Raw genomic sequence first — 26,955 nt, forward strand, 5'->3', positions numbered from 1 at the left:
AAACAGTGGGTTATCAACAAATTCTATATAACCCTGGGCTTACAACTTGGGAACTAGCTGACTGAAAACAAGTATAGGAAGCTAGATATCATACATCTCCATCAGCAGCCAATAATTTATTTAGCACCTATGTGTGAGAATGGAGGTTCCCTAGAGAAAAAGCCCAAGAGTGTGGCATTCTTATCAGGCCCATAAAGAGGGTGCAGTATTACTGATGAAGACAGAAAGGGTTCTCGATCATGGCTACTCCAGCCCTGGCTTTGGGAAGGCAAGCTGCCAGCCAACCTTCCATGCACACTCCCCATATAAAGACAGTCAAAAGGCTGGCCTAGACCTCATGTTTTAGCAGTTCAGACAGAATCTACTCATAATATCATCTCCCTGAGACAGAAAACAGCAGTACAGTTGAAGGAGGAGGTGGTTTTATCATTAGGCCTTGAGGCCTAGGCTAAATGAAGAGTTCCTGGCTTACCTGTCGGTTTCCCTGGAGTATTTAATCCGTTTCCTTTCTGGAGAGTCAAAAGACTGGAGCTTTTCCCTGCGATCATTTCCTCTTTCTTTAAACTTTCCCTGTTGGTAAGCAGAAGAGCAGACCTGAGATTTCCACCTGAGGGAATTGGGGAGTGGGGAAATTCTATCCCATTGCTGTTATTTCTTTTTTTTCTTGAGACAGAGTCTCACTCTGTTGCCCAGGCTGGAGTGCACTGGCGTGATCTCGGCTCACTGCAACCTCCGCCTCCCAGGTTCAAACGATTCTCCTGCCTCAGCCTCCCAAGTAGCTGGGACTACAGGTGAGGGCCACAATGCCCAGCTAATTTTTCTATTTTTAGTAGAGACGGGGTTTCACTATGTTAGTCAGGCTGGCCTTGAACTCTTGACCTCATGATCCACAGCCTCGGCCTCCCAAAGTGCTGGGATTACAGGTATGAGCCACTGCACCCGGCCTTGTTATTTCTTTTAAAGTGAAAGTAGCTCACTTGGTAACTCCTGGAATCTCTCACTCCTTTACACATTCTTCTAGAGAAAGCAGTGACTTCCTGACTTAAAAATTTGGAAAGAATAAGTTGGCATGCTTGGTTCAGCTGTCTTTTCCCCTTCTGAGAAGCAGGGGAAAGTACACAAGCCCTGCACTATACAAGCCCTCGGGCACATATATAAAACTAAAGGAGTCCAGAGCAGCTCTTACAGGGAGAGGTGGTTCTTTGTAGTAGACAACTCTAAGGAAAGGAAAAGTACTACAATCTACTTTCCACTGTCCTATGGCCAGTTCAGTTTGTGAATTCACTATCTCTAACAGTCCTCCATAGGTGGATTCTTTTGTTTGGTTTTGAGACAGGGACTTATTTTGTGACCCAGGCTGGAGTACAGGGCTGTGATCATAGCTCACTGCAGCCTAGAACTCTTGGGCTCAAGCAATTCTCCTACCTCAGCCTCCTAAACTGCTGGGATTACATGCATGTGCCACTGTGCCTGGCTCTCCACAGGTGGATTCTCTTTTTTTTTTTTTTTTTGAGACAAGGTCTGGCTCTATGACCCAGGCTGGAGTGCAGTGGCACAATCTCAGCTCACTGCAACCTCTGCCTCCCAGCTCACGCAATCTTCCCTCAGCCTCTCAAGTAGCTGGGACTACAGGCACACACCACTACGTCCACCTAATTTTTATATTTTTTGTAGAGATAGGATTTCGCCATGTTGCCCAGGCTGGTTTCAAACTTGTGAACTCAAGTGATCCGCCCATCTCAGCCTCCCAAAGTACTGAGATTACAGGCGTGAGCCACTGTGCCTGACCCATAGGTGGGTTCTTAACCATCATGAGAGAGGCCAGTGAAGCCTATGACTGGGTAATTCACCCTAACTGTGTGGTTGAGGTAGCAAGTCCATTTGACTCTGACACTAAGCTACTTCCTCCAGCTTAGCCTTTAATAGTAAAAGATGCTATTTCAGCAGCCCTATTCAACACTTGTTCATTAACTCAATTAATTTAAAAGCTAAGCAGGAAAGAGGAGTGCTATCTACCTAGAGACCCTAACACCACCTTTTAAAAAGATATCAACTTTATTGAAGTATAAACTTACAAATAATAAAAAGCACCATTTTGATTGTATTATATAATTTGGCAAATGTATGCATTATCTTTTGAGGCTGCTTTTGTTCTCCATCTTCTTATAAGGAGGGATCAGCACAGCCTATGAAGTCTATATCAGAAAGCAAAAAGAGCTGAGGTCAAGGGAGTAATAGGTCACCAAAGTTTACCTCTCGTTCTCTCCTTTCCAGATAGGCTAGCTCCTGCTCAGACTGTTTTATCTTCCGGTGGATTTCCAGGTTTTGCTGAGAAGAGAGGCAATTCTATGAGTATAGGTCTAAGAAACAATGGTCCTAGAAATGCTTCTAGGTCTTTCCCAATAGTTGCTTTTGGATTGTAGCTCTTTTGATTGACCAGATCTACTAAATGATCACTGTATCCTGCAAGCAACAATCCCTAACTGGTCTTGTCATGCAGATTAGTTACGTGGTATGGCATAAGAGGAATATCATTTTACTTATCTCCAAGATGTGGGAAACAAGTATCTATCTCTTTATCTAAGTTGAAAATCATGGGACAGAGGATGTGGGCACACCAGTGAAGAAAACCAAATGCCCACATACTCTGCCATACATACCATTCCCAGACATGAGTCACTCTTTGAGCCCCCAGAGAAACATGAAAAGGAGCCCCAGGGTTCCAAGAGATTGCTCAGAGACTTGCAAATTCCTCACGCATGGCTCTACTACACAAGCCCTCAGGCATATGTATGAAACTTAAAGAGTCCAAAGCAGCTCTTACATGAAGTGGTGGTTCTTTGTAGCAGACGACCTTAAGGAAAGGAAAAGTACTACAGTCTACTTTTCACTGTCCTATGACCAGTTCAGTTTGTGAATTCACCAGACCTGTGGCTCCTCTTTCCTGACGATTACTTTTTATCTCTTTAGCCATTTATTAGTATTTACATCAGATGGGTGAAATTTCAATCTGTCAGTCTGACAATTCACAATTTCAGGTCAAAGGACTTGGGAGGTAGTCTGTTCCAGGGATTATCAGGAGGAGCTTTTCAGAGTCCTATCTTTGCAAAGCCTCCACAGAGATGGCTGGGAAAAGTAGTGTACCTATTACCAAAAGCAGAGCTTCTCAGCTTTTTTTTTTTTTTTTTTTTTTTGAGACGGAGTCTCGCTCTGTCGCCCAGGCTGGAGTGCAGTGGCGCAATCTCGGCTCACTGCAAGCTCCGCCTCCCGGGTTCACGCCATTCTCCTGCCTCAGCCTCTCCGAGTAGCTGGGACTACAGGCGCCCGCCACCACGCCCGGCTAATTTTTTTGTATTTTTAGTAGAGACGGGGTTTCACCGTGGTCTCGATCTCCTGACCTCGTGATCCGCCCGCCTCGGCCTCCCAAAGTGCTGGGATTACAAGCGTGAGCCACCGCGCCTGGCCGCTTCTCAGCTTTTAGCTAAATAAAACTTTGAGCTCTGTATTCAGAGAAAGTCTGAATCTAGTTCCATCACCTGCTCTTGCAACATCTACTAGAGAAGGGGTGTGAAACAAATTGCTCTGAGAATGTGAGTCCATTTAGGGACTTTATTTGTCCATAATTTGGATCCTTCATATAAATGGGAATACTGCAGGGGAAGACCAATGTATGTCAGTTTAACATCCCAAGTATAGATGTTGTGCTGTGGCTCATAACAATATTCACTACATGAAGAAATGGCAGAATTTGACTCACCTATGGTGAAAACTGCACACTGTCAGAGCTGGATAGAACCAGATGAAGTTACAAGGACCAAAGAAGAAAAGGGGCTTATCTGAGGTCCAACTGTAACGTTAATGACAGAGCTAAGAAACCCGGCAAGTAATGTCCTATTCCACAACCCTTTCTCTTCCTACCCATCCTCCATATTTGTCACCCTAGCCACAGTCATAATGCTTGGCTTGGGCCTATACATGGAAGTTCTTTGAGGGTAGTCATAACTTTAATCCACAGCAATTCATTCTTGAATTGGACTGTTTTAATGATAGGAACTGGGGCTGATATACACTGAGGAAGGATTGTATAAGCTGCTGCTGCTTTTTTTTTTTTTTTTTGAGATAGAGTCTTGGTCTGTCACCCAGGCTGGAGTGCAGTGGCGTGATCTCGGTTCACTGCAACCTTTGCCTCCCGGGTTCAAGTGATTCTCCTGCCTCAGCCTCCCAAGTAGTTGGGATTACAGGCATGCGCCACCACATCCAGGTAATTTTTGTATTTTTAGTAGAGACAGTTTCACCATGTTGGCCAAGCTGGTCTCAAACTCCTGATCTCAAGTGATCTACCTGCCTCGGCCTCCCAAAGTGCTGGGATTACAGGTGTAAACCACTAGGCCCGGCCTAAATAATCTTGTTTATTCCCTATAATCCCCATCAATAATAAGAGTCAACAGTTTTTTTTGTTTTGTTTTGTTTTTAACAGACGGAGTCTTGCTCTGTCACCCAGGCTGGAGCACAGTGGCACGATCTCGGCTCACTGCAACCTCTGCCTCCCAGGTTCTAGCAATTCTCCTGCCTCAGCCTCCCGAGTGGCTGGGACTATAGGCACACAACACCACACCTGGCTAATTTTTTGTATTTTAGTACAAAGGGAGTTTCACCATGTTGCCCAGACTGGTCTTGTACTCCTGAGCTCAGGCAATCCACCCGCCTCGGCCTCCCAAAGTGCTAGGATTACAGGCATGAGCCACAAAGCCCAGCCAAGAGTCAACAGTTTGAAAGGGCATAGCTCCTTCCCCTAATACCTTGTGCAGGTCTGACAGCTGCTGGTGTTTGATCAGAACTTCTTTATTGGGAAACTGCCTTCTGCAGAGCAGACAAGCCAGTTTATTCCAGTCAGTGAGTTTGTCTTCTTCATTCTCCTTCTTGGTTTGCTCCTCTCGCTTCTGGGGCTGTGCTGTGCGGGGCTGTGGGGGAGGGGTCTGTTCCTCCTCTTCTTCCTCCTCATAGTCACTGTCTCCTCCATATTCACCCAAGAGGCCGATCAGTGGGTTTACCACTTTAGGCTGGAAGGAGAAGGCCAGGGATCAATACCAAATTCAACCTATATTTTGGGGTCCATTTTTTTTGATATTCTGATACGGGCATCTCATTTCATTGAATTGGGTTCAAAATAAACTCACTAGCCATGCTGCTCATTTCCCAGATGGAAGCAACATGGCCAGAGCTTGGCTTTGCTCCTTGCTCATTAAGAATAAACAAGAAAGATTCCTTTAGAAGTGACTCTAGCAACAGAATGTGAGAAGGAAGAGAAAGGAAAATAAACATAGAAAACAGTAAAAGGTTACAAATTACAAAGAGGAAGAGATAAATACCTCCAAATTACTCTAACTTACGGAGGGAAGAAAAGATGACTTTCATTAAGACTCTAGCAAAGAGGATTTAGGAAGTAAACTAAAAGCAACTGCATTAATAGGCACTTGGGTAGACAGATCCAGCTCATATGTAAGGTAAAGGCAAAGCATGGTTAAGATAGATGCTACAATGAACTGAATTAATAATGTGGAGCAGGAAAAGGCTACCTTATAAGAACTGTTAAATAATGATGCATAATCATTGGTCTATGATCAATCAAAATAAATAAATAATGCATGGTCACTATTGTTATATACCTGCATTCAATCAGAATCACTGGTGATTAGATTGAGACTACTGCTTGAAGGCATCTAAAAAATGGGCACCAATATTAGCATCATTCACTCTGAACAGGCAGAAACTATAAAAAATGACCACGCATGCACTCCATATCTAAGAGATTCTTGTATGACGCCAAAAGGCAGGAAAGATTGAGGCTGAAAAAATGGGTTTCCTTGGTGATTTAGAGAACTAACAAGAACAAGATGATAAAAAGGGCTAGGTATCTCGTCTGGTAAGAATGGCACAGGGTAGAGAGAAAGAGGGCAGATAACTGCCTCTGGTTCTCCAGTAATACCCCCATTAGCAGATAGAAAACTTTATCTCATGCTTGTACTCAAAAGAAATGGGAATCCTTATTCGGAAGACATAGTGAGGTAAAATACCAACACCAGAGGAAGGCATCAGCCTTTGTGCTTCCTCCTCTACTCAGAACCATCCCCAGCCCCAGCCCTAGGTCCAGGGGATCAATGTTGGTCTTACTGGAGGGGGACTCTCCTCCTTCTTCACAGTAGGAGGCAGGGGCTTCTTAAAGACGTCTTCTGCGGAGGCCTTCCCTTCACTGGCATTTTCCTGAAACTGATCAAACCAGAGGTAACTCTCACGTGATATTCACTCATAATAACTGATAAAGGCTGGGCTGGGCACGGTGGCTCATGCCTATAATCCCAGCACTCTGGGAGGCCAAGGCAGGTGGATCACAAGGTCAGGAGATCGAGACCACCCTGACTAATGCAGTGAAACTCCATCTCTACTAAAAATACAAAAAATTAGCTGGGCGTGGTGGCAGGCGCCTGTAGTCCCAGCTACTTGGGAGGCTGAGGCAGGAGAATGAACCCGGGAGGTGGAGCTTGCAGTGAGCCAAGATTGTGCCACTGTACTCCAGCCTGGGTGACAGAACAAGACTCCCTCTCAAAAAAAAAAAAAAATTGATACCGGGTGCAGTGGCTCACGCCTGTAATCCCAGCACTTTGGGAGGCCGAGACGGGTGGATGACCGAGGTCAGGAGTTTGAGATCAGCCTGGCCAACATGGCGAAACCCCGTCTCTACTAAAAATATAAAAATTACCTGGGTGTGGTGGCACGCACCTGTAATCCCAGCTATTCAGGAGGCTGAGGCAGGAGAATCGCTTGAACCCAGCAGGCAGAGGTTGCAGTGAGCCAATATCGTGGCACTGTACTCCGGCCCGGACAACAAGAGCAAAACTCCATCTCAGAAAAAAAAAAAAAAAAAAAAAAACAAAGAAAAAACTGATAAGATCGGGTGCGGTGGCTCACACCTGTAATCCCAGCATTTTGGGAGGCTGGGGTGGGTGGATTACCTGAAGTCAGGAGTTCGAGACCAGACTGGCCAACATGGTGAAACCTCATCTCTACTAAAAATACAAAAATTAGCCAGGTGTGGTGGTGGATGCCTGTCATCCCAGCTACTCAGGAGGCTGAAGCATGTAAATTGCTTGAACCCAGGAGGCAGAGGTTGCAGTGAGCCAAGATGGCGCCACTGCACTCCATCCCGGGCAACAGAGCGAGAGACTGTCTCAAAAAAACAAAAACAAAACTGATTAAGAGTTAACCCTGTTGAAATTAGGCTGACTTTCCAAACCTCCTAATTCAACATTACGGAAATATATGTAACATTGCTATAGTGAATTTGAAATAAAGAACCTTTAAAATACATAACATCAGTAGGCGCAGTGGCTCATGTCTGTAATCCCAGCACTTTGATAGGCCGAGGTGGGCAGATCACTTGAGGTCAGGAGTTCAAGGCGAGCCTGGCCAACATGGTGAAACCCCATCTCTAGTAACAATACAAAAATTAGCTGGGTGTGGTGGTTTTGGCCTATAATCCCAGCTACTTGGGAGGCTGAGGCAGGAGAACTGCTGGAACCTGGGAGGCGGAGGTTGCAGTGAGCCAAGATCGTGCCACTCCATTCCAGCCTGGGCAACAGAGAGAGACTGTCTCGAAAAATAAAATAAAATAAAATATAACGTTAGTATATACTGCATGATTACTGTATGTCAGACCAGATGAGGCATGTATATATAAACATTGTCTTCTTCAGACTTTACTACGATCCTCCTATGTAAGCTTTAATATCTTAATTTTACAAATGATTGGGAATATAGTTTGACAGATTAAGTGGCTGAAGCAGAGTCCAAATATTAAATCAGTATGACTCTTAAGTTCTTAAACACACACACACACTCTCTCTCCTCTTTTCTGTATTTCTAAATAACTAACAGTGTTAGAAGGGGAAAAAAAAGGCTGGGCGCAGTGGCTCATGCCTGTAATCCCAGCACTTTGGTAGGCTGAGGTGGGCGGATCACGAGGTCAGGAGTTCGAGACCAGCTTGACTAACATGGTGAAACCGCGTCTCTACTAAATATACAAAAATTAGCTGGCGTGGTGGCAGCGCCTGATATTCCAGCTACTCAGGAGGCTAAGGCAGGAGAATCCCTTGAGGCTGGGAGGCGGAGGTTGCAGTGAGCCAAGATCGATCGCGCCACTGCACTCCAGCCTGGGCGACAGAGCGACTCCGTCTCAAAAAAAAAAGAAGGGAAAAAAAGATGTTATGAATTGAACCACAAGCAAATTCATCCGTTTTCACTAATGCATAACTGGTATCAAGGTAGGTGTGATCTCGGCTCACTGCAACCTCTGCCTCCCAGGTTCAAGAGATTCTCCAGCCTCAGCCTCCTGAGTAGCTGGGACTACAGGCTTGTGCCACCATGTCCAGCTAATTTTTGTCTTTTTAGTAGAGATGGGGGTTTCACCATATTGGCCAGGCGGTCTCAAACTCCTGACCTAAAGTAATCCACCTGCCTTGGCCTCTCAAAGTGCTGGGATTACGGGCATGAGCCACCATGCCCAGCAGATTTTTTCTTTTTTTTTTTTTTTTGAGACAAGTCTGGCTCTGTTGTCTACGCTGGACTGCAGTGGCGCAATCACAGCTCACTGCAATCTCCTGGGCTCAAGCGATCCTCTTAACTCAGTCTCCCAAGTAGCTTGGACTACAGGCATGCATCACCACAGCCGGCTAATTTTTTCTGTATTTTTGGTAGAGACAGAGTTTCACCATATTGCTGGTATCAAACTCCTAAACTCAGGCATCCACCTGTCTTGGCCTCCCAACGTGCTGGGATTACAGGTGTGAGCCACTGCGCCCTGCCTAATAATTTGATTATTAGATGCAAAAACGTTCATCATCTCTGATTCTGAAAATGTGCCATAGGGAGTAATTTAAAAGAAGAAACAAAATGCTAAATGTTATATATTATGACAGTATAAGATTAGAAAGAGGCGAGCAAGGTGGGTCTTGCCTGTAACTGAAGCACTTTGGGAGACTGAGACAGGAAGCTTACTTGAGGCCAGAAGTTCGAGACCAGCCTGGTCAATCTAGCAAGATCCTGTCTCTACAAAAAAACAAAAATTAGCTGGTCATGGTGGCTCATGCCTGTAGTCGCTGCTACTTGGGAGGCTGAGGTGGGAGGATTGCTTAAGCCCAGGGGCTTGACGTTGCAGTGAGCTATGATCATGTCACTGCACTCCAACCTGGGAGACAGAGGAAGACCTTGTCTCAGAAAAAAAAAAGAAAAGGAAAAAGAAAAGATTAGAAAGAGAAGACAAATAATGTAGGAGAGATGAAGAAAATGAAGGTACAGTTATACCGTGAATTTTTACCATGTAGGCATTAAAAATAATAGAGAATATAGAAACATGGAACAAATACTTATGATAAAAAGTGATTAAACAGTATCTCCTGCTATAATTACAACTAGAGAAATGTGTATAAAGTCAAACACTAAAAAAAGGAAGTAAAAAAGTGAAAATGTATGGAGCTAAGGTGTTGGGATTTGAGCTGGGTCACTTTGTTCTATCATCCATAGTTTTCCCATTTGTAAAAGAGAGTTGGGATATAAGAGGTGAGAGAATTGCCTACACCAGGTAAAAATACTCATTAACAGAGTTTTTTTTTTTTTTTTTGATACAGAGTCTTGCTCTGTTGCCAGGCTGGAGTGTAGTGGCGCGATCTCAGCTCACTGCAACCTCTGCCTCCAGGGTTCAAGCAATTCTCCTGCCTCAGCCTCCTGAGTAGCTGGGACTATAGGCGCGTACCACCACACGCAGCTAATTTTTGTATTTTTAGTAGAGACAGGGGTTTCACCATGTTGGCCAGGATGGTCTCAATCTCCTGACCTCGTGATCCGCCCGCCTTGGCCTCCCAAAGTGCTGGGATTACAGGCGTTAGCCACCACGCCCAGCTGACAGAGTATTTTTAAAGTTACTTTACACTTGCAAACATAGAGATCCTCTGTTCATACCTCCAACATTTTAACAACTATGTGGCAAAAGACAGTGGATTAACAATTCCTCTTACTCTCGTCACTCCTCTGTCTTTTTTCTCCTTGCCATCTCTTTTAGACATTTCCTTCTTGCTACTTGACTTTCCTTGACTGGTGGGTTTTTTTTCCTTGATCTCTTCTTCCTCAGGTAATCCAGGATCCTGGGGCACATAGACTTCTTGCTGCAATACAGTTGGAAACAAGTCTACAGAATGTTTCAGTTTCCCAGCAATTCCAGGTCTAAGGTGCACAGTTCCCTTCTAGGGGAAGAAACAACTCTTTCACTTAAGCCTAAGAAGAGTCCACATCAATCTAAAAACCTACTCCAGGGGCCAGGACACATTCAGACCACCCACTGTTCACTTTTTCAAGAGCAACACTGTTCTTACCTGTATTGCCACAAGGCACTGATTTTCCATATAGGCAACAGTTCTGTTTCCATAGATCTAAACTTTTCCACTTTTCATGCAATGAGCATCCAGAGAATCCAGGGAATAAAATCCTCAAGTAGCAAATTATGGGAGCTTTTCTCAAAAGGATCATTGACAGAAAAAAAAAAAAAAAAAAAAAGCCCCAAACTCACCTGGGTATTGGGGTCATAATAAGTTCCTGCCAAGGGGTCATAATAGTAGCCAGTAGCAGAATCATATATGTAGCAGTCAGATGATGCTAAAGGTAACAAGATCAGAGCCAATATTAGTCTCTGTCCAATGAAGCCCTTACTGGAGACTCATCAAGAACAATCCAAGAATTAGGGTGACCAACACAAATAGGTGCATCTACAGATGCCTCTCTCTGGATGAGCACCCTCAGTCAACAGTGTATCTTGCCAACTGTGATCACACAGATGTTAAGTAATGAGTAGCAAGTCAAGCAAAAAAGAGCAACAGAAATAAAACAAAGGTTACTTACACTGTTGTCCTTGTCGATTTGTATCTGAAGACCAGTCTGAATTTCTGCCACCTCCCCTCCTATCTCGGAAATATTTTTTACCCTATCACAGAAAGGCAAGTTAAAATTACAGAACTATCCAATGGTCATTCACCTTAACAGTTACCCACTAAAGAAAATTCAAGATCACCCTTACAGTCACCTGAGGATTTTAATAGAGCACTCCCCACCTGTTACAGCCTACCTGATAGTAATGCATGTGGTCAGAATGGTCCCCAGAATCATTTCTGCAACAGATAACACAACAATTCTTAAGGCTGCTACCAAGTGGCATTTGACGAGTACTTAATCCTACAGTTCCTATCGAGAAACCCTCTGTTCCCCATTTTGCAGGGAAAGGAACCAACCTAGACAGCAAGCAGGTTGGGTGGTTCAGAGACTCCTAAAAGAATGAGCAGTAAGACTCTGAGATGGAGTCTTGCTCTGTCGCCCAGGCTGGAGCGCAGCGGCGCAATCTCGGCTCACTGCAAGCTCCGCTTCCTGGGTTCACACCACTCTCCTGCCTCAGCCTCCCAAGTAACTGGGACTACAGGTGCCCGCCACCACGCCCAGCTAATTTTTTTTTTTTTTTGTATTTTTAGTAGAGACGAGGTTTCACCATGTTAGCCAGGATGATCTCAATCTCCTGACCTCATGATCCGCCCGCCTTGGCCTCCCCAGGTGCTGGGATTACAGGCGTTAGCCACTACTCCTGGCCAATGAGCAGTAAGACTCTTACAAAGCCAAGTGGTGGAGCAAAACAGCCATTAAGTGGAGGTTGCTAGAGCAAGATATGCCCCATATTGGTAAGCCTGTTTCTTTGACACAGCCATTTCCAAGTTACCACTCCTGGGTCAAGATGAGTGAAGGAGGAAAGAGAAATTAGATTTCCCAGTGCTATGGAAATATGCACAAGGTCAGGGGAAGGAAAAGTCCGGACAGCATTTTCCTAGGATTGCAAGGGGCAAGAACGTATTGACATCTGTCTGCACATCCAAAACTGTACCATTATTTTTTTGTTAAGAGATGGGGTCTTGCTGTGTTGCCCAGGGTGGAGTACAGTGGTTATTCACAGGCATCTTCATTGCACACTATGGCCTAGAACTCCTGGGCTCATGTAACCCACCCCCCATCTCGCCTCAGCCTCTTTAGTAGCTGGGAATACAGATGTGTGCTACCACGCCAGGCCATGTGGGACCGAAAGACACCAGACAGTCAAAAGGGAAAGGACAAAAGTACCTAGTATTATTCAAGAAAGAAAACAATTCGAGAGCCAGGACAAGTCAGGCTTCAGAAAGAAATTGTAATAAACACCTATCTGAAGCAGTCCATGTTAGGAAGACATCATGCTTTACTGTTTTTCCAGCCAGGAAAAGGAGTTTCCTCCCAAAAACACAAGTGGGGGCAGCTCAAGAGATCGTCACCCTTCTGCCTTACCTTCGTTTTCCAGTGGCCAGGTTTACAGCTACCATCTTCCCATCAATGCTAAATGGTGGATCAAGGTTCTGTAAGATCTTCACCACACGAAGAGCTTCCTATAGAACCAGACACACTTGAACCCAGAGACAGAAAAAGCCAGAACCCAAAGACAGAAAAATTCTCCTTTGAAAGAGAAGTGAACGTGGATTTTCCTTCTCGGAGGATAAATTGACTACATTATATTCTGTCAAAATTTTAACAGTAAGAGCATACTGGCAGAAACAGGCAACTTTTAATGAAGGACTGATTGGAATAGGAATCAGAATAGATGTCAGTTCTGGCATAAACTTCAGAAATTCAAATCATCTTCTTTTAGGTTGCAATTATCATCAATCAGATTCAGTTTACAAAGTCCCTTGTGACTTTTGAGCATGAAAAATCTAAGAAATACCAATGACTTTCATTATCTTCACCTTACTTCCATAGAAAAAGGCCCTGCAACTAAAAATTTAAGCCACAAGAATCTATAAATACTTTGAGGAAAAAGAGGAAATGTTTTATCATCAAATATAAAACCATCTGTGGCTAGACAAAATAAATCAGAAAGTTCACTATAATCATGAAGGATTCAGTACTCAGGTTCTTCACAAGCAAATAAGTTGGAAACAGTAAATGACAAAAGAAAAAAATGAACCTAGAAAACCACAAGGTATCCTAACTTTTGAGGGCTGTCACCTCACCTGAATGAACAATAAACCCAAAGGAGACAGCAAGAGGGATTATGATATCAGGTAGCACACAAGAAATCAAATGATCAAGAAGTCCCTCAAACCTTTTTTTTTTTTTTTTTTTTGAGACGGAGTCTTGCTCTGTCGCCCAGGCTGGAGTGCAGTGGCGCAATCTCGGCTCACTGCAAGCTCCACCTCCCGGGTTCACGCCATTCTCCTGCCTCAGCCTCCCAAGTAGCTGGGACTACAGGCACCTGCCACCACGCCCGGCCTCCCGTCAAACCTTCTTGAAGGTTCTTTAGCCATCTGTCCCTAGGCCAATCCAAGGTGAGGGAAACTCACCGCATGGGAGTCGAGGTCAATAAAGCCATAGGTATGCCCCATAGGGCCTGTTCTGTTCTTGATGATACGGACGTTGGCAGTAGTAAGGCGGACATAGGGCTCCAGCACTTCCACTATCACCTCAGGTGGTGTGGAACGATAGATACGCTTTAGCATGATGGCTGAATCAACCATAAATGGGAGAAGGGCAACAAAAGGGAGAGAAAGATAAATTTTTGAAGTCCCAAGAGTCTGACTGTCATTTTTTACTATAGATGCTACTAGCAAGTCTGGTTCTGTAAAAAAAATGCTAAACAAATAAATACCGCATACTTCTCTTCACCATACTTAGAAATCTAAAATCATGCCTTACTGCATTCATATAGCAATTTACTATTTGAAGGGCATAGATTCCTTTAAGGAGTACAGTAAGGTCCACAGAAAGCAATGGCCTCTGTCATCAGGCCATGCACAGATCTCTTAGGGTACTGGAAAGCAGATAGCTCCCGGACATAACATTGGCCATCTATGCTCCATTGTGATGATCACAGTCTGGTGTGTACCCTGACAAACTACTTACTTTTGCTCTCTCCATCTTGGCGTGTCTCTCCAGACCATGATTCCTTCTCTCGGTCTCTTCGGAAAGTTGGCCCGTCCCTTCGAGAAGGAGGCAGATACCTTTCTGCTTCTCTCTTTTGATGTCCTAAGCGTGACTCTTGTCCTTCTTCCCTCTTCCTGGGTTCAGGTTCCTTATCAGCTGGTCTTAGGGGCTGGTTGGGCTGTTTTTCCAATGGTGCTGGTATGGATGTTTTCTGAGGCTGAGGGTAGGTTATTAATTCTTGCTTGGCCTCTGTCACTAGTGGAACAGAAACAAAGAGAATCTCTAGAAGGCTTTATCAAAAAAAAAAAAAAAAAGGAAAACAAAAGAAAAAACACTATTACTGTAATTTCTCCTTACCTGCCAGTAAATACTCATACTGGGATGCCTTTTTTTTTTTTTTTTTTTTTTTTGAGACGGAGTCTTGCTCTGTCCCCCAGGCTGGGGTGCAGTGGCGTGATCTCGGCTCACTGCAAGCTCCACCTCCTGGGTTCATGCCATTCTCCTGCCTCAGCCTCCGGAGTAGCTGGGACTACAGGCGCCCGCCACCACGCCCGGCTAATTTTTTGTATTTTTAGTAGAGACGGGGTTTCACCGTGTTAGCCAGGATGGTCTCAATCTCCTGACCTCGTGATCCACCCGCCTTGGCCTCCCAAAGTGCTAGGATTACAGGCGTGAGCCACCGCGCCCAGCCTTTTTTTTTTTTTGGAGATAGAGTTTTGCTCTTGTTGCCCAGCTGAAGTGCAATGGCATGATCTTGGCTCACTGCAACCTCTGCCTCCCAGGTTCAAGCGATTCTCCTGCCTCAGCCTTCAGAGTAGCTGGAATTATAGGTGCCCGCCACCACGCCCAGGTAATTTTTTGTATTTTTAGTAGAAATGAGGTTTCACCATGTTGGCCAGGCTGGTCTCGAACTCCTGACCTCAGGTGATCCACTTGCCTTGGCCTTCCAGAGTGCTGGGATTACAGGTGTGAGCCAACATGGCCGGAGTGGAATGCTTTTAATATTGTCTCAGAAATATCTAATAAAAAGTCCTCTGACAGTTCCTGACAAAATATTTTAAGTGAAGCTGAGACAGGACATGAAATAGTTCACAGAAGAAACTATCCAACCATTTAAAAAATGTAATCTTATGAAATCTCTGTATCACTTACCAAACATTTAAATATAACAAATCCTTCATGATACCTTGAACCTATTATAATCAATGATAACAACAGATCTGGGGACAAAATTACCGAAGATATGGCCCTTACTTAAGGTTTAGTAGAAACACATATCCCAAACACACATCTAGAAGCCTTGCTTCTTCCAGTGTTACAGTGCTCAAACAGCTACTCAAATCCTGTAAGACCACAGGCCCTCCTCCAGTGAAGCTCAGAACAGACCCTATCTGCACGTAGCTCCTTTATACGCAAATAAACATAATGGGCAGATGTCCTTCAAAATATAAATGATTTATTTCACATGTCCTACTACAGCAGGATAATTTGTCTTTATAGTTTGTTTTATAATTAGAGGCACATTCTTGTAATTAATTCATTCTTGGAGGGTTCACTGGGAGCCATGTGGCTCAAAAAGAGGTATTATATGAGAGTAATATAGAGATTACATAATAGCAGTGACAGGTTTCCAGATTAAAGCTGTCTCATCTTAGTGATATGGTTCCCAATGGTTTTCATAAACTATCTATTCATGGCCGGGAGCGGTGGCTCACGCCTGTAATCCCAGCACTTTGGGAGGCCGAGGCGGGCGGATCACGAGGTCAGGAGATCGAGACCATCCTGGCTAACACGGTGAAACCCCGTCTCTACTAAAAATACAAAAAATTAGCTGGGCGCAGTGGCGGGTGCCTGTAATCCCAGCTACTCGGGAGGCTGAGGCAGGAGAATGGCGTGAACCTGGGAGGCGGAGCTTGCAGTGATCCGAGATTGCGCCACGGCACTCCAGCCTGGGCGAGTGAGAGACTCCATCTCAAAAAAAAAAAAAAAAAAAAAAAAAAAGGTTTGCAGGCCTTGTGCCATGACTCACACTTGTAATCCCCGCACTTTGGGAGGCCAAGGTGGGTTGGGTCACAAGGTCAGGAGTTCGAGGCCAGCCTGACCAACATGGTGAAACCCCATCTCTACTAAAAATACAAAAAAATTAGCTGGGCTACAGGGCGTGGTGGCACATGCCTGTAATCCCAGCTAATCAGGAGGCTAAGGCAGGGGAATCGCTTGAACCTGGGAGGCGGAGGTTGCAGTGAGCCAAGATGGCGCCACTGCACTCCAGCCTGGGCAACACAGCGAGACTCCATCTCAAAAAAAAAAAAAAAAAAAAAGGTTTGTAGATCAACTTGGATTTAGGGATGATAATTCTTCAAAGCCAAGGAAAACATGAAATTTGTTTTGCTCAACGCACGAGATAAAAACTGCTACCACTTTCACCACTCACCTTCTCTTGGGTTCTTGCAGAATGAACAGGAAGATCGGTGCCCACCAATGCTTGCCTTACACTGTAAGGAAGAAGGAAATAATTCAATTTGACTGAAAACATTTTTAAAAATCTTATGTATATCTAACAAAGTGAAACCTCCCCAAAATGAAAGAAACAAGCCATATCCCAGATCCCCTCAAAGCTTAAAAAAAGAATCTGATATTCCCCACTGATTAGGGCTGGCAGACAGGATCTGATGAGCTACTGTTTGAGAGCTACCTTATAACAAGGCATCTGGGACTTTGGCGCAACCCAAATGCCTTTGCCCTGGATAAAGATTCCTATAGGAAATATGCCTAGAAAACTACTGTTAAATGGTTTATATAATACTATTGTCCCAAAGCCATTTACAGTCTGCACCCAAAACTTGGGCCTGAACTGACTGTGAGATCCCCATTCACATTTGGCTAGAACTGAGAATTCAATTATCAACTCCTTTCTCAAACACTGATACTGAGGTACAAGGTAGGAGGAGGAAGAGATACGGATAGTGTCTCTGGCAGCTATCTAAAAGACATTGAAAGGGAACATTCACTAGCCCAGAATAAGGTAAGAGATATTTTTAATGTGAATGTAATTATTCTTGTCTGAACATGTGAACAAAAAGTCAAGCACACTGCCCAACCCCGAAATCCCTAAACTTTTGCCACTGAGCTTCCAAATGCCATGGGGGCAGAAACTTGGTTGGCAGGAAATCAAAGAGTAAGAACTATAAAGAGGATGGTATTTGAGGAGGGCCTTATAGGGCGAGTAAAGGTCTGCCAGATGGAGTTGAGGAGAAAACAATAACAATAGTAGCAGTGGCTAATTCTTTTTTTTTTTTTTTCTTTTGAGACGGAGTTTCACTCTTGTTGCCCAGGCTGGAGTGCAATGGCATGATCTCGGCTTACCACAACCTCCACCTCCCGGGTTCAAGCGATTCTCCTGCCTCAGCCTCCTGAGTAGTGGGATTACAGGCATGTGCCACCACACCCGGCTAATTTTGTATTTTTAGTAGAGGCAGGGTTTCTCCATGTTAGTCAGGCTGGTCTCGAACTCCCGACCTCAGGTGATCTGCCCGCCTCGGCCTCCCAAATTGCTGGGATTATAGGTGTGAGTCACCGCACCCAGCCGGCTACTTCTTATATAGTACATACCATGTATCTGGCCTACTGTATATGTCATCACTTATTGATCCTGACAACCCCAATAAACTTCATGAAATGGGTACTCCTATCTCCTCATTTTGTAGATGAGGAAACTGAGGCCTAGAGAGGTTAACTCACTTGAGTAAGATCACTACAGTCAGTTATTTCATTGTTCCCTTCCATATAAACAGATCACACACACACACACACACCCCTGCCCACTGCCAAGTGGCTGTCATGCCTCCCCACAGGGTGAGTATACTTCCTCTCTCCATTGTCAGCCTTGGCCATGTGCCTTCCTTGCTTTCACCAATAAAACATGAGTGAACAAGACCTACACTAGGTCTAAGAGAAGCCTTAGGAGCCACTGCTTGTGTGAATGAACCTCTCTCTCCCTTAGCCAGAGGGACACTGCCCCATATTGAGACTGTTTCTTCTGCCTGGGTCCTGGGATGAGAAGCCACATGGAATAGAACTGTAGCAAACAACCCATAGTCCCTAACATGTAATGTGAGTGAAGAATATGCTTGTTGTTTTAAGCCACTGGGATTGGAGAGTTGTTACTACAGGAGAGCTGCTGTGGTAACTGGTGCTATTTGTAAACATATAGATCAACAGAATAAAACTGAGAATCTAGGAATAAACCTATAGATTATGGTCAACTGACTTCTAACAATGGGGAAAGTGCCAATGGGGAAAGAATAGTCTCTTCAACAAATGGTGCTGGGACAACTGAGTATCTACATGCCAACGAATAAAGTATGTGACACTTCAGCCAGTGAGTGAATAGCATAAAACAGGCCTGGCATGATGGCTCATGCTGGTAATCCCAGTACTTTGGGAGGCCGAGGCGGTTGGATCATTTCAGGCCAGGAGTTCAAGACCAGCCTAGCCAACATGGAGAAACCCCATCTCTATTAAAAATACAAAAATTAGCTGGGTATGGTGGCACGCGCCTGTAATCTCAGCTACTCGGGAGGCTGAGGCACGAGAATCACTTGAACCTGGGAGGTGGAGGTTGTCGTGAGCCAAGATTGTGCCACTGCAATCCAGCTTGGGTGACAAACCAAGATTCTCTCTTAAAAACAAAAACAAACCCCATAAAACTGACCTATTTTATGTGTACAATTCAATGATTTTTAGTAAATGTATAGTGCAACCATCACCATAATCTAATTCTGAAACATTTTCATCACCCCCAAAAGAAATCTAGTGGAGTTACCTCCCCCATTCTTACCCCTAGGGACATGGAATTGTGCAATGTATGGTCTTCTGTGTCTGGCATAGTATTTTCAAGGTTTATCTAGGTTGTAATATGCATCAGTACTTCATTCCTTTCCATTGTCAAATAGCATTTCATTGTATGGATATGCCAACTTGTTTGTCTATCCATCAGCCAATGGACATTTTGGTTATTTCCATTTTTTGGCTATTATGAATAATACCGCCATTAGCATTTGTTTTAATTACAAAAAATTTTTAATAGGTACATAATAAACTTAAAAATTTTCTTTTTTTTTTTTGAGATGGAGTTTCACTCTTGGTGCCCAGGCTGGAGTGCAATGTTGCAATTTCAGCTCACCGCAACCTCTGCCTCCCAGGTTCAAGTGATTCTCCTGCCTCAGCCTCCTGAGTAGCTGGGATTACAGGCATGCGCCACCATGCCCAGCTAATTTTGTATTTTTAATAGAGATGGGGTTTCTCCATGTTGGTCAGGCTGATCTCCAACTCCCAACCTCAGATGATCCGCCTGCCTTGGCCTCCCAAAGTGCTGGGATTATAGGCGTGAGCCACCGCACCTAGCTAAAAAAAATTTTGAGACAAGGTCTTGCTCTGTCACCCAGGATGGAGTACTGAAGTACAGTGGCACTATCATGGCTCACTGCTGCCTCGACCTCTTGGGCTCAGGTGATCCTCCCACCTCAGCCTGCTTAGTAGCTGGGACGATAGGCATGCACCACCACACGCAGTTAATTTTTGTATTTTTTGTAGAGATGGGGTTTTGCCATGTTGCCCAGGCTGGTCTCGAACTCCTGGGCTCAAGTGGTCTGCCCACTTCAGCCTCCCAAAGTGTTGGAATTACAGCCATGAGCCACACCTGGCTGACCTTATCTCTCTCTCTCTCTCTCTTTTTTTTTTTAGAAAGCGGATACTCTCAAGAAAGTGAAAGATAACACATAGAAAATATTTACAAATCATATATCTGATAAGGGATTAATATCCAGAAAATATAAAGTAGTCTTACAACTCAACAACAAAAAGACATGCAAATCAATTCCAAAGGGCAAAGGACTTGGTTGAACATTTCTCCAAAGGAGATATACAAATGGCCAACAAACACATGAAAAAAGACCCTCAAAGTCATTAGGGAAATGCAAATCAAAACCACAATGAGATATTATTTCATACCCATTAGGATGGCTATTATCAAATAAAGGGAAAAGAACAAATGTTGGCAAGCAGGTGGAGAAATGAAGCCCTTATATATTGCTGATAGGAATATAAAATGGTACAGCTGTAGTCTATGAAAAAGTTTGCTAATAAAAGAAATACAGTTTGATGATTCCTCAAAGAGTTAAATATAAAATTACCATATGACCCAGCAATTCCACTCCTGGATACATACCCCCAAATAACTGAAAACAGCTGTTCAAACAAAAACTAGCACATGAAGGTTCTATTATTCACCAAAGTCAGGGTAGAAACAACCCAAATGTCCATCAACTGAGGAATGGATGAACAAAATGTGATATATTCATATTATTTAGCCACAAAAAGAAATGAGGTACTGACAAATACTATAACATATATGAACTCTGAAAACATGCTAGGTGAAAGGCCAACACAAAAGTTTACATATTTTGATTCCACTTATATGAAATATCCAGAATAGGCAAATCTATGGAGATAGAAAAAAGATTAATGGTTTCTGGGGACTGGGGGAAGAAGAAGTGGGAAGTGACTGATTAATTTTCCTTTTGAGGGTTTAAAAAAGATCTGAGGCTAGATATGGTGGCTCACACCTGCAATCCCAGAACTTCGGGAGGCCAACGTGAGAGGATCGCTTGAGCACAGGAGGTCAAGGCTGTGGTGAGCCATGATCACATCACTGTACTCCAGCTTGAGAAACAAGAGATCTTGTCTCAAAAAAAAGAAAGAAAAAAAAAAAGTTCTGGAACTAAGCTGGACATGATGGCACCTGTAGTCCCAGCTATTTGGGAGGTTGAGGTGGGAGGATGACTCGAGCCGGGGACTGTGAGACCAGCCTGGGCAACATAGTGAGATCCCATCTCCTATTAAAAAAAAAAAAAAAAGTTCTAGGAAGTAGATAGTGTTGATAGCTGCACAACATTGTGAAGGTACTTAATGTCACTGAATTAATGCTTCAAAATGGTTAAAATGGCAAATGTAATGTAACATGTATTTTATCTAAATAAAAGCAAACGAAATATCTTCCTAAAATGACACCCTAAGGGAGTATATCCATGAAATATGAGTACTTTGGCTAATAACAATCATAGCTCTTCAAGTTGTATTCTACTGACTAACACAAACGTCAAGCTAAAGTCTTTACTAAATTTACTAAGTACTGTAACATTTTGAGTGCATCAGGGCTCAGAAACTCTATATATTTTTCATAATTATTTTTGATACTAAGTAGTAGCAATGAAAACAAATTATATTTTCATGTTCACTGCAATCAAACTGGACCTTTAAAGAGGATAGCAGGCTGGGTGCAGTGGCTCACGCCTGTAATCTCAACACTTTGGGAGGCTGAGGTGGGTGGATAATGAGGTCAGGAGTTCAAGACTAGCCTGGCCAAGATGGTGAAACCCCATCTCTACTAAAAACTACAAAAAAATTAGCTGAGTGTGGTGGCACGTGCCTGTAATCGTAGCTACTCAGGAGGCTGAGGCAGGAGAATCATTTGAACCCCAGTGGCAGAGTTGTAGTGAGCTGAGATCGTGCCACTGCACTCCAGCCTGGGCGACAGAGCGAGACTCTGTCTCAAAATAAATAAATAAATAAATAAACAGGCTGGGGACAGTGGCTCACGCCTATAATCCCAGCACTTTGGGAGGCCGAGGCAGGTGGATCACTTGAGGTCAGGAGTTCAAGACCAGCCTGGCCAACATGGTGAAACCCCATCTCTACTAAAAATACAAAAATTAGCCAGGTGAGGTGGCACGTGCCTGTAATCCCAGCTACTCGGGAGGCTGAGGCAGGAGAATCGCTGGAACCCAGGAGCCAGAGGTTATAGTGAGCTGAGATCACGCCATTGCACTCTAGCCTGGGCAACAGAATGAGACTCCATTTCAAAAAAAAAGAGTATAGCCTAAAATTTTAAATATCCCACTCTAAGAGAATATGGAGTTTAACAGAGGTAAAATGCCATGGTGTCTGAAGTTCTATACCCCTGGAAACCCAAGAATGTCCAAAAAATGTACAACTCCCAAAGAACTAGTCTCTCCAAACCTACTTTTCCAAACAAGAATTCCTTTATGACCACCCCCAGGAGAGGTGAGAAGATATTATATGTCAAGGAACTGTTATTTTTATGACTGATAGAAATAATGGCACATGTCCTTGGGAAAGTGTCTCCAACTGCAGGTCCAGAACTCTCTATGGCCACATGCAGCAGCTGGGAAAGACAAATTATGAATGACCTCGTCTTGACCTCCTCCTGTTCAACTGAAGTGACCTGAGGAAGAAGAGCTTTGTCCTTGGGAATGCATGTTAGCAGGCAGCCTTCCTAGAGATATGGAGGAGCTGTTATTCCAGATACTTACTTCTAAAGAAAGGGATTCTTGGTACTTACTCGTTTGCAGTACCAAAAATCCAGGCTTGGTACATACTCCAGGGTAACTTCTTTGTCCTGGATCATTAGAGTTCCCTGTAAAGACAAAGACAGAAGCCATCAACATCAACCCTTGGAGAAACAGACAGAGACAGAAAGGCACAGAGAGCCTTTCCAATCCCCAAGCTGAAACATTTTATAAAGAGTGAGCTTAATTCACTGGTGAAAGGAAATGGCTGTTTTAAGCCACAGACCTGGGGCAGTGTTGCAGAGCAAGCTTTAGCTTAGGAAAGGGGAGTACGAGAAGGTGAAATCAGTCTTCGGCCTTGGTTCCTGTAGGTTAGGGTGCTGTCCTTGGGCAGGCTATGCCCAGTCTACTTGTCCAGAGGTCAGGTAATGCACTCTCTTGAATCCCAGCAAGTCCCCCACCTAGCTCAGGAGCTAGCACACTATCAAGAAGCAAACTCTTCCTTCTGCACAGAGGCAGAGGAGCCCTCTTTTTTTCCACAGCTATCTTACATCTCCTTGGAACGGTAATAAGGGCTATAACTTTAGTGCCCGAAAATTTTCTTTGAAACACTGGCTGTATGGCAAAAGCACCAGGACAAAGACATACAACATTGAAGACAGGAAGAAAGGAGGAAGGTGAAAGCTTCACAGCAAGTTACATCCTTACAGCAGGAAACTGAATGGCTGGTGGGAGCAACAGCGGCGGCGGCGGTATCACTCTGGCTTGGAGCCTATAGAGTGAGCTAGCTCTGAGATCCGAGGAGCAACCATTGGCAAGTAAGCCTTTGGGAAAGTCTGGCACAGGAACAGGTGAGAAAAGGGGCTCAACAAGCCTGTTAAAGAGCTCCCTTGCCTCTCCATTTTGGGCAAGTCATGAATTCTATTTCACATTAAAATAAAGTTTTGTTTAATAAACACTAGCCAGCAGATATGTGTTGGTGCAGGGGAAAAAAATTCTCTGCCTACTGCCAAGGGACCCTCACCCACACTTGAAAGTGAACTAACCGAGAATGCGACTCTGGAACTAGCCCCTGCGCTGTGTTCATTCTCCGCCCTCTAGGGTCCTCTGTGTTTCCTCAGACAGGGCTCTGAGTTATACAAGCCATTTCTTTGCAATTGGACCTCAGTTTCTTGCTTGAATCCATACATCTGTCAAATAATGCTTTACCTCTCTGCTTTTCACATCAAAAAAGTCAAGAGAAATACACAGGATAAAATTATTGTCTTGTCAAAACCAAGGAAAATTGCCCATCTACCTAGGTCTTAGCATCTGGTCTGAGAAACTATTCCCTGGCTTGTTCTCAAGGCTAAGGACAATGATAATAAAAATTGCTAACATTTATTAAGCACTTACTCAGAGCCAGAAACCGCTAAGTACATTATCTTATTTAATCCCCTAAATGATTTGATGAAATAACATTATCTACACTTTACAGATGAGGACCTATGTTCACAGAGGTGGGGTCACCCAGGTGGTGAAGGGCACAGCTGGACTTACATCTGGGCTGTAGAGAAGGGATCTCCTGTTTCATTTTTCTTTTTCCTTTTTTTTGTTTTGACTGAGGGATCTCCTGTTTCATTCACCAGCTTCTGCTCAGTATTAGGGACAGGTAATCTGGCCTTAGGGACCAATCAGAAAAGAGACAGGCTCTGTATGCAGGGAAGGGTCTGGGAAGGACCACTCTATCAAGCTCTACCAATGCAGGACGTTAGTCAAGATGAAGCGCCCCCCCGCCCCTTTTTTTTTTCCTGAGACAGTTTCACTCTTGTTGCCTAGGCTGGAGTGCAATGGCGTGATCTCGGCTCACTGCAACCTCCGCCTCCCAGGTTCAAGCGATTCTCCTGCCTCAGCCTCCCGAATAGCTGGGATTACAGATATGCGCCACCACGCTTGGCTAATTTTGTATTTTTAGTAGAGACGGTGTTTCTCCATGTTGGTCAGGCTGGTCTCGAATTCCCAACCTTAGGTGATCCACCCACCTCGGCCTCCGAAAGTGCTGGAATTACAGGCGTGAGCCACTGTGCCTGGCCGTCTTTTTTTTTTTTTTTTTTTTTGAGACAGAGTCTTGCTCTGTCACTCAGTCTGGAGTACCGTGGCGCAATCTCGGCTCACCACAACCTCCGCCTCCCGTGTTCAAACAATTCTCCTGCCTCAGCCTCCCAAGTAGCTGGGACTAGAGGCGCACACTACCACGCCTGGCTAACTTTTGTATTTTTAGTAGAGATGGGGTTTCACTATGTTGGTCAGGCTGGTCTCGAACTCCTGACCTCGTAATCTGCCCGCTTTGGCCTCCCAAAGTGCTGGGATTACAGACGTGAGCCATCGTGTCCGGCCTAAGATGAACCCCTTCTAAGCCCAGAGACAGTATATAACATCTTTAAGAGCATGGACTGTAGGCTGAGTTCCCTAAATTTGAATCCTGCCTCTACTCCATGACCTTCAGCAACGTCCTTAACTTCTTTGTGCTTCCATTTCCTCATCTGTAAAGTAAGGACAACAGTACCTACTTCTTAGGGTGGCTGTGAAGATTAAGTAAATTCATACATGTAAAGAGCTTAGCATAGAATATAGTGAGGGCTCAAGAAATGTTGATCATTATAAGCCCTAGGAACCAAAAAAGACCAGCATCAGCAGGTAGGAGTCAAATAGCCACTCATTTCACCTTGCTTGCTTGCTAGGTAGGAATATTTCACCACCCATTTTAATCTCCTGAAAGACTAAGGTTTCATACAGAATGGTCACTACACATCAGAAACTGTATCTTTACGACAGTACTTTCTGTTGTCAAATTACTGGTCCAGAGCTTACAGTCTACTTAATCTTGCTGGCCTTTTATTTATTTTCAGCACCAAACAGTATCTGGTACCAAAAAGGAGCTTAGTAAGCTCTTGTTGAATGAATGAAAGACTGAATAGAGCCAACTATCCCTGGAGGACCTGGTGCTTAGTACACAGTGGCTCTGGAGGGAGATACTGCTGTTAGAGCATACATATCCATAAAACATGTGGGTTGTCATTTGAACAGTGAACCAGAACAAGGCACTACTGTCAATTTCAGTCACCTGCAAATTCTGATTTCACCAATTGGAGGCATTAATGGATTCAGGTATTTCTAAGGCACTTTATACTTCTCAGACAACAAAAATGTTCCAGTAGCTGTGGATGACCTTTTGTTGAGCGTAGGGAACTCCCCTTGCCAGGAGTCCCCATCAGCATGTCATCTCTCAGATTACTTTTACCTCATGTGTTACAAAAGCAATGATTTCTTATTCTCACAGAATCATCTATAACTCGGGCGGTCCTTTTTCTCAACCTGCACATAGTTAGACGTAAGCAGACAGTGACCACTGCTAAATAATGTGAAATGGTTTTAACACCACTGTTGAAGGGTAGCCAATTGTTTGTTTTTCCCTCTTAAAAAAATTATTATTATTTTTCCAAAACCAAAAAGGGTCAATATAGCCAATTGTTTAATAAGAATAGGTAGTCATAGGACAAACCTGTATGAGAACAATTTATCTATGATTTGATTCCCTAGCTGCTATCATACACAAGCAACCCAGATATACCAAGCACAGGTATGACATACATACAGTGCACCCCTCCCCATTGCTGCCTTTCTCTGGATTTCAGAAAACAGAGACCTGTCAGTGTCTCCTAGGAAAGTAACCTGTAGGGGGTTAGACTAATGAATGGGTAGGATGATGCAATCACCTTCAGTAGATGTCCATTCTTTTTTTTTTTTGAGATGGAGTCTCACTCTGTCGCCAGGCTGGAGTGCAGTGACGCGATCTTGGCTCACTGCAACCTCTGCCTCCCAAGTTCAAGCAATTCTCCTGCCTCAGCCTCTCGAGTAGCTGGGACTACAGGCGCCCACCACCACACCCAGCTAATTTTTTGTATTTTAGCAGAGATGGGGTTTCACCGTGTTGGCCAGGATGGTCTCTACCTCCTGACCTCGTGATCCACCCACCTCGGCCTCCCAAAGTGCTAGGATTACAGGCATGAGCCCCAGCGCCCAGCCGTGGATGTCCATTCTTAATTGCCTATTATCTGTCTTCACACATTAGAATATTTATTCATCTTTTGATTTATTGAGTTATTAAGCTACTCAAGCAAAGGAATCATGAAAGCCATGTGTCTGATTAACCAGGTCTGGCTCCTAAAGAGGTACCATATAGGCCAGGCACGGTGGCTCACGCCTGTAATCCTAGCACTTTGGGAGGCCGAGGTGGGTGGATTGCCTGAGCTCAGTTCGAGACCAGCCTGGGCAACACAGTGAAACCCTGTCTCTACTAAAATAGAAAAAATTAGCTGGTTGCGGTGATATACACCTGTATATCCCAGCCAGTCGGGAGACTGAGGCAGCCAGTCGGGAGACTGAGGCAGGAGAACTGCTAGAACCCAGGAGGCGGAGGTTGCACTGAGCCAAGATCACGCCACTGCACTCCAGCCTGGGCGACAGAGTGAGACTCCGTCTCTTTAAAAAAAAAAAAAAAAAAAAAAAAAAAAAA

The 26,955-nt window shown here is 44.2% G+C and overlaps 1 protein-coding gene across 10 annotated transcripts in view; it reads right to left on the bottom strand.

Moving 5' to 3' along the window:
- Positions 1 to 26,955, bottom strand: part of RBM6 (RNA binding motif protein 6) — a 140,615-nt gene that overhangs the window by 6,506 nt on the left and 107,154 nt on the right. For 6 of the 10 annotated variants that reach the window (XM_032161501.2, XM_058442232.1, XM_058442235.1 and 3 more), the window contains 13 exons: positions 22,454 to 22,528; positions 16,466 to 16,526; positions 14,011 to 14,286; positions 13,452 to 13,612; positions 12,400 to 12,497; positions 11,168 to 11,210; positions 10,945 to 11,026; positions 10,616 to 10,701; positions 10,068 to 10,214; positions 6,172 to 6,267; positions 4,800 to 5,060; positions 2,254 to 2,328; positions 473 to 570 (listed from right to left, as the gene is read on the bottom strand). In XM_032161501.2, coding sequence (XP_032017392.1) covers positions 473 to 570; positions 2,254 to 2,328; positions 4,800 to 5,060; positions 6,172 to 6,267; positions 10,068 to 10,214; positions 10,616 to 10,701; positions 10,945 to 11,026; positions 11,168 to 11,210; positions 12,400 to 12,497; positions 13,452 to 13,612; positions 14,011 to 14,286; positions 16,466 to 16,526; positions 22,454 to 22,528 — 1,559 coding nt within the window. Of the gene's footprint in view, positions 1 to 472; positions 571 to 2,253; positions 2,329 to 4,799; positions 5,061 to 6,171; positions 6,268 to 10,067; positions 10,215 to 10,615; positions 10,702 to 10,944; positions 11,027 to 11,167; positions 11,211 to 12,399; positions 12,498 to 13,451; positions 13,613 to 14,010; positions 14,287 to 16,465; positions 16,527 to 22,453; positions 22,529 to 23,446; positions 23,614 to 23,939; positions 23,978 to 24,025; positions 24,062 to 26,955 lie in introns of those variants that run through there. The other 4 variants (XM_058442238.1, XR_009214437.1, XM_058442240.1 and 1 more) reach the window with 4 other exon arrangements.

This window comes from Hylobates moloch, unplaced genomic scaffold (genome assembly GCF_009828535.3).
Source record: "Hylobates moloch isolate HMO894 unplaced genomic scaffold, HMol_V3 SCAFFOLD_8, whole genome shotgun sequence".
Lineage (NCBI taxonomy): Eukaryota > Metazoa > Chordata > Mammalia > Primates > Hylobatidae > Hylobates > Hylobates moloch.